The following is a 7,431-nucleotide window of genomic DNA, read 5'->3' as shown; positions in this document are numbered from 1 at the left end:
ACTGAGTACCAGGTAAGTGTGCAGGTTAAAGACTTTGTCTGCAAATGAAGTGGTCTCCTGTTTACTCCTGTGTATCCGAGGATTTCCTTTTCACAGTGGGAGAGTTTCTTTTTAATGTTTTGTAAAGATTTCAGGTGCATGTGTTTGTAACAGTTCATCATATTTATGTTAACCTGAATCATACTGTTACACTGGTTTTATTGTTTCATATTTGAGAAGCGCTTTACGCTACATCCAGTCATCCACCAATTCTTACACTGGTGTGATGTTTAGGTTAGTCTACCAGTAGCACTTAGTAAAGCTCTTAGTCTCATTGTTATTTCTGAACTGTTTGAGAACTGATTCTCACCTGCCTGTGTCCACATTTGTGTGGATATACTGTCCATACTGCAGTTTGATATACTGTTTCCTGTCTTGCAGTGACATGGCTTCTGAGGGAGCAAGGTTACGTCGCCTCTTTGCCTGGTTTGACCCTGAGAGTGTTGCGGTGAGATTTAGACACAACTAAGCTGCTTGGCTGAAGCTCACTTGTAACTTCATATATATTATTCAGTGGTTGTCTTTTGCGCAGGTGCTCACCATCCTGTTGGGGCTGTTCCAGGTGCTGTTCTCTGCCCCGTTTGCTTACATTGACCAAAGTCTTCCAAAACTCTTCATACTGCCACTAGTCTTAGGAATTGTGGTATGTACTTCATGATTCCTCCACCAATTTGCAGCCATAACGTAACATTCACACACATTCACACTCTGATGGACGCTTCAGAGAACAACTTTGGGTTAGCATCTTGCCCAGGATCTTGACACTCAGACTGGAGGAGCCAAGCATTGAACCACCAACCTTCCAATGTGTAGATGTCCTGCTCTAGGGCGTACGTTCAGAACCTGAGAGCAAGGCTACACCCATATGGGAGATTGTCCCGGGAAAATTTGCTTCAGGCCCAGGAACGTCAGCAGAGCTTGCACAACAGAGGGGCTAGGCTCAGACAGTTTTTGATTGTATTGCTTCTTTCTTCTAGCTCAAGGATCCTTGCTAAGTGGCAAGGACCCTTTGTGGTCACATGGCGATTGGGTGATCTTGACTAATAAGTAGTGCGATCGGACAGGGACATGCAGATATACCACTAAGTCGAAGCGTATAGAGAGGCTGGACAACCCGTTCTCACTCCCAAAGCGTAACATTTTACGCTAGGTGACAAATCGTCACCATATTACGTTTTCGGCTACCCACCACGTTCCTAAATGACGACCTCGGAAAAAAGAGGACATATGAGAACCGTCTGGACTGAATCTACACATGTTCGCTCTTTTTCTTCAAATCGCTTAGAAACACGCTATTTAACATCATTAAAGTCCTGGATAAGATCAGGAATAAGGTTATGGTCAGGGCTAGGGATAAGGTTAGGTTTAGGGCTGGAATACAGGGCTGGAACGTCTATTACTGCGGGAGCATCATTGCACTGGATTCCAGCCATAACCCGCCGCGTACCATAAGAACGCCGAAGGTCTCCTTTCGCGTTCCTCAGGAACGCCGCGGGACGTGACAAAACGTCGACATGTTACGCCTCGGGAGTGAGAACGCTCTGGGCTGGAACAGCTTCTCAGATGAGACTGGTGAAGGAAAGATGAGTCGTCAGAGGTGCCAGATTCGACCATTCCTGTCTTGCTCCATTGTGATGACCATCTCACACAGGCCCACATAGCAGATGTTGCTGTACTGCAACAGCACTTTGCAGATGTGTTCTCCCCCTGCCTGGTTGTACTACACTCATAGAGCACTGTTGAAATGTGCTCTGGCGTGGTGGTGCAGTCACGCACCTATTGGTTACCTGAACATGTAAGACAAATTTATCAGAAGGAGGTGGCGTCTATGCTGGAGGTGGGAGTGATAGAGCCCTGCAGTTCCTGGTGTTGCTCCATAGTACTTGTGGTGAGGAGAAATGGGTCTTTATGGCTCTGTGTGGGATACCACAAGCTGTCAGGTTGATGTTTATTCCAAGCCCCAGTTTGACAAGCTACTGGTCCAGTTAGGCACTGCTTGTTTTTTCACAACGCTGGATTTGACCATGGGCTACTGTGTCCGGGAGTCCCTGAGGCAGGAGGGCTCATAGCCAACCCAAAAAGAAGTGAGCACATTGATGGAGGGCGGCACACTATCTGGGGCATCACCTGGGAGGCAGGCAGGTGCGCCTGCAGACAGACAAAACTACAGCCATCGTCCCAGAACCAAAAAAGAGGTGAAGCAGTTTTTGGGTCTGACTGGCAACTGCTGCTAGTTCATGCTTAGTTTCGTGGTGCAGACCAGCAACCTATCTGATCTCACTCACAAAGATGCCACACACCCAGGTCAGTGGATGTGTAGCCGCTAAGGCTGGTAGGCCTGCTGTTGACTACACCCGTTGCCTCCCCCTCTAACTCTTCTTGCTGTTGGGACTGCAATATAAATATCAGGATAAAACAAGTATGATCAAAACAACATAAACCATAAAATAAACACAAATTTCCACTTTGTGACAGATCCCACACGGCATTTGACCAGTTCCCTGTGGGGAACCCCTACTCCACACCCTTACTTTTCCTTCCCTTTTAATAATAATAATAATAATGGCATTTATATAGCGCTTTTCAGGGCCCTCAAAGCGCTTTACAATACCACTATTCATTCACTCTCACATTCACACACTGGTGGAGGCTACAGGTGTAGCCACAGCTGCCCTGGGGCAGACTGACAGAAGCGAGGCTGCCATATCGCGCCATCGGCCCCTCTGGCCAGTTTTAATCTGTAGATGGATGCCTCGAACAGAAGCCTGGGGGCCGTTTTGGGTCGACAGCCCTGTTGTCTACATTAGCCCAAAACTGTCTGTGAGAGAGGCCAGAGAAGGAGGACTGAGTTCACCTCGACTGAAAAGACACCGCAGTATAAAATCATAATTATTACTGTGGTTGTTGTCATTGTGGCTAATAGGAATAAATGGACTCTCACTTTTGTTGTGGAAGTTTTCCATTCAAATAAAGGCTGCAGACGAGCGGTGAGCGGTAGCTAACGTTCTTTAATCAAAACACAAAGAACAGACAACCAAGCTTGATGAAGTCCCTGCATGACCGCGGGACAGACGGTCAGCAGAGTCTGAGCCCAGCATGGCTCTCAGTTAAATACCTTCTCCAGGAACAAAAGGCAGTACACAGCTGTTTCACACTCACTTGCTGCCTCCCAGAGTCCTCGAAGACACAAAAGATTCTTCCTGAGGAGTTGTCTGCTTCCCCCAACTTCCTTACTCCACCCCCACCATTTGTCTTACTGTATGAGTGTGAGACATGTTAAAATCCAGTGGCACCAAGGTATCATACAATAAAATAATGTGATTAATACATAAGTAAAAGAAATTCCCATACAGCCTCCACACACTGTGTGCATCGGGTCCTTGCCATAATGTAACTGACTTCATTATGGCAAGAATCAGATTGTTGCACTTTTGGGGGAGCATCAGAATCAGAATCAGAAAGGGTTTTATTGCCAAATGTTGAGCGGGTTTACAACATTAGGAAATTGCTGCGGTGCTTCAGTGCAAACATACTGTTATAAATACTGTTATAAATTAAGCTTAAATAGACATGAAAATAAAAATGAGAATAAGAATTAAAAGAGATGAGACTGAACATCTTTTAATCTCAAATGATTGATTTAGTCCCTCACATTAGACCAGTTCTGCTACTAACTGGAAAGTAGGTGCTTTGATTTCTCGTGGCTCCAGCCTGCAGACTAAATTGTCTTTTGGCCTGCAGCCTGATGGGAACAAACAGAGTGTACAAAGTGTCCTTTGGAGTGGGTGTATGTTGTATATGAAGCACTTGGGTAGAAAAAAGTACTTGAATGAGGCATGTTGTATAAAGTGCTTTAAGTGATCAAGTGCAGTAGAAAAGAGCTAAAAAGTTGCCCATTGCCTGCATATACACACAGTACACATGTTGTTTTTGTTCAGGGAAGGCCTTGTGTGAATCCTGTCCTACATGTTGGAGTACATGTAGGACATGGTGCATCATAAGAGTTCATACAGTAAAGGAGGCCACAAACTGTAGAACAACTGGAATCTCTCATCGTTCAAAATGGAAAAGCTTTTGATTTTAAAATATTTTTGTAAGTTGGATTAAACCATGTGCTGTGTGTACCCCCCGCCCCAACAAATGAAAGAATTCCTTAGTTCGAGGATTTTGTTCTACTCTTTCATATTTGACTTGTACACTGTTTGATTTGTGCGCTCCTGCTTGCTATCATTTATCATTGAAGCAACATTAACCTTCCAGTTATATTTCTTGTGTGTCTTGCAGGTTATGGCAGGGGGGTCCTTGACAATGGCCAATGAAAAGAACCCTAGCAGACTACTAGTGAGTTGGCATGAAATGCTAATGTGAAGGTCAGATTGAAAAAAAAGGGAACAAAAAAACCAAACTCAAAAACTAAAATATCACATTAGACGGGTTTTCTAACAGCAAATACACTGCTGTGTGTGTGTGTGTGTGTGTGTGTGTGTGTGTGTGTGTGTGTGTGTGTGTGTGTGTGTGTGTGTGTGTGAGAGAGAGAATCCTTGGCATAACTGGGATTGAGCACTCTTGTTTTTGCGACGTAGCCTGAAAGACCTCAAAAAGTAACGGCAAGCATCGAACTAAAGAAGCAGCTGAGACAATAGTCATCGATGTCTGTCGGTCTAGACCAGGGGTGAGCAATTCCAGGCCTCGGGGGCCACAGTCCTGAGGTTTTAGATCTCACCCTTGGTCAACACACCTGAATCACATGATTAGTTCATTACCAGGCCTCTGGAGAACTTGAAGACATGTTGAAGAAGTCATTTTGCCATTTAAATCAGCTGTTTTGGATCAAGGACACAACCTGCAGGACACCGGCCCTCGAGGCCTGGAGTTCCCCACACCTTGTCTAAAAGTGTTACAAAGACATTTGTAATGCTTTGGGACTCCAGTAAACAACAGTGAGAGCAAAATTGCTCCAAGAAGCCAGAACATCATCTACAGACCTGCAGGCCTCACCTGCCTCAGTTATAAGACTGGGCAAAAATGCATGGGCATAGGCTTAGGAGGAACCCAATGCTGACCAAGAAGAACACAAAGGCACTCAGGTTTCCCAAAAACATCCTGATGATGCCCATTCGATGAGGAAAAAGCTAAAGTGTTTTAGTCCTGTTGCATGTGGTGTAAAATCATTACATTTCAAAAACACAGTTTTTAAAGTAATGATACTCAGGTTTGTGTAATCTTAAAATTAGTTTGTTCTGAAACATGTAGAGTAAGTATAAGAAACATGCCAAAAGACTAAGACTGCTATCATGTCTCACAGTGTCCCAATACCTGATTACATTCCTGATAAAATGAGCATTTTTTGTATTACATAATCTCGCATGATTAATAAAATCACTGTCTCCTCTGCAGCTTCAAGGTTGTGTCTGCAGCAATGTGGTTGGTCTGTTGGGGACGTTGCTTGCTTTCGGCCTGTATTACTACACCCTCCACACATCACCCAGAGAAGTCACATGCTCGGATGACTACTACTCGAGGGGTTGCCTCCCACAACTACTGGCAGTCAGTGTCATCAGTTATGTTTTGGTTTTTCCCCTTTCACTTATTTTGACACATTGATCTCTTTTCATTTTCCCCCTTTCTAATCCTAAAAGTCCTGTGGATTGTAGTACAGCCTGTCTCTCTTGTGCTCTGCAGGACTACTCCTGGAGTGTGACGCTGCTGCTGCTGCTCTTTGACACCGGTGCTGTGGTCATGCACTGTCTCCTCTCTATCGCCGCCTTCAAAACACTGAAGACAAACTGAGACACACAAACCAAAACCACTGTAGTAGTCATTCTACTTTGGTGTCCTGAGCTTGATTCCTGGTGTAAGAAAACTTAATGGAATCTGACTTTTCCTTTACTGACAAGTCAGAATATCTACTGATCCCACCCTCTGTACAAACAACTACTTTCACTATATCTTATGTTTTGTAACCACTGTATAACAAAGACCCTCATTAATAAATGTGATTACTGGTTGTCACTGTATTATGTGGTCTTCATAGGTTGACCTCTTTGTGAATGGTAGCTTGGTTGTACTAAAGTTACCATCTAATTTTCTGTTGAGCTCCTGGTGATGGGGAGGCCTAGCATTGCACACACTGTTCCCTTTTCCCAGCTTCCAGTCTGCTTTCAGTAGACAGATGGCCTCACTGTTAGTCTTCAAACTTTTGTTGATAAAACCTTTAGTCAGGGCTGAATCATGTGACCCTAACCCATACATCAGTTATGCTGTTACATATTTTCATTTTCAATATCTTTCCTGACTTATATTAAATAGTTATCACATTTTTTTCTAAACCCCGCGTCTCTGTGGCTTTTAAACCCCAAAACACGCTGCGCCAAAAACTGGTCCACCCCAAGGATCGGGTCCCCCGACACAAACAGAGTAACATAGTGTACGCTGTTAAGTGCAGGAGGATTGCCAGGATTTATACATCGGGGAAACCAAACGACCTCTGGCGAAGCGGATGGCACAACACAGAAGAGCCACCTCATCAGGCCAGGACTCTGCAGTCTATTTACACCTACAGGCCAGTGGACACTCTTTCAATGATGAGGATGTATCAGGGCGGAGTCAAGGAGGCCATTTATGTGAAAAGGGAAAGACCATCTCTGAATGGAGGAGGGGCCTAAGGGTACATCTGTCACCATCTCCTCCTCCTCCATCCCAGACACCACAGATCTGCTCCAGTTCACCTACCGACCCAACAGATCCACCGAGGACGCCATCGCCCACGTCCTGCACACCACCCTCAGCCACGTGGACAAGAAACAGGGTAACTATGTGCGAATGCTGTTTGTTGATTACAGTTCAGCGTTTAACACAATAGTGCCCTGCAGACTGTTCACAAAGCTGAGGGATCTGGGACTTAACAGCCGTCTGTGTGCATGGGTGTTGGACTTCCTCACTGGCAGAACTCATTTGGTGAGGGTGGGCAGGTGCTTCTCCAACAGCATCACCATCAACACAGGAGCACCTCAGGGATGTGTCCTCTCGCCACTGCTCTACTCCCTCTACACTTCAGACTGTGTGGCCACCCATGGCTCCAACACCATTGTGAAGTTTGCTGACGACACAGTGGTGTTGGGTGCCATCTCCAACAACGATGAGGCGGCCTACATGGATGAAGTGAAGAATCTGGCATCGTGGTGCCAGGACAACCACCTCCAGCTGAATGTCAGCAAGACCAAGGAGCTGGTGGTGGACTTCAGAAGGGGTCAGCACAGAGACTACAAGCCCATTATCATCAATGGAGCTCCAGTGGAGAGGGTGCAGTCCTTCAAGTATCTTGGTGTCCACATCTCCTCAGACCTGACATGGGCTGCCCACATTCAGGTCCAGACCAAAAAGGCTAGGCAG

General features: G+C 45.5%; 1 protein-coding gene across 1 annotated transcript in view; it reads left to right on the top strand.

The window, feature by feature from the left end:
* The window catches only part of LOC308395528 (uncharacterized protein), a 15,993-nt gene extending 9,414 nt beyond the window's left edge, over positions 1 to 6,579 (top strand). Inside the window, exons 2-6 of the mRNA XM_080880411.1 lie at positions 421 to 487; positions 572 to 682; positions 4,324 to 4,380; positions 5,437 to 5,586; positions 5,722 to 6,579. Coding sequence (XP_080736537.1) covers positions 425 to 487; positions 572 to 682; positions 4,324 to 4,380; positions 5,437 to 5,586; positions 5,722 to 5,829 — 489 coding nt within the window. The 5' untranslated portion in view covers positions 421 to 424 and the 3' untranslated portion in view covers positions 5,830 to 6,579. The remainder of the gene's footprint in view (positions 1 to 420; positions 488 to 571; positions 683 to 4,323; positions 4,381 to 5,436; positions 5,587 to 5,721) is intronic.
* Positions 6,580 to 7,431: the final 852 nt, after the last annotated feature.

This window comes from Rhamphochromis sp. 'chilingali', assembly GCF_963969265.1.
Source record: "Rhamphochromis sp. 'chilingali' genome assembly, chromosome: 4".
NCBI lineage: Eukaryota > Metazoa > Chordata > Actinopteri > Cichliformes > Cichlidae > Rhamphochromis > Rhamphochromis sp. 'chilingali'.
This window is presented reverse-complemented; position numbering and strand designations above follow the sequence as displayed.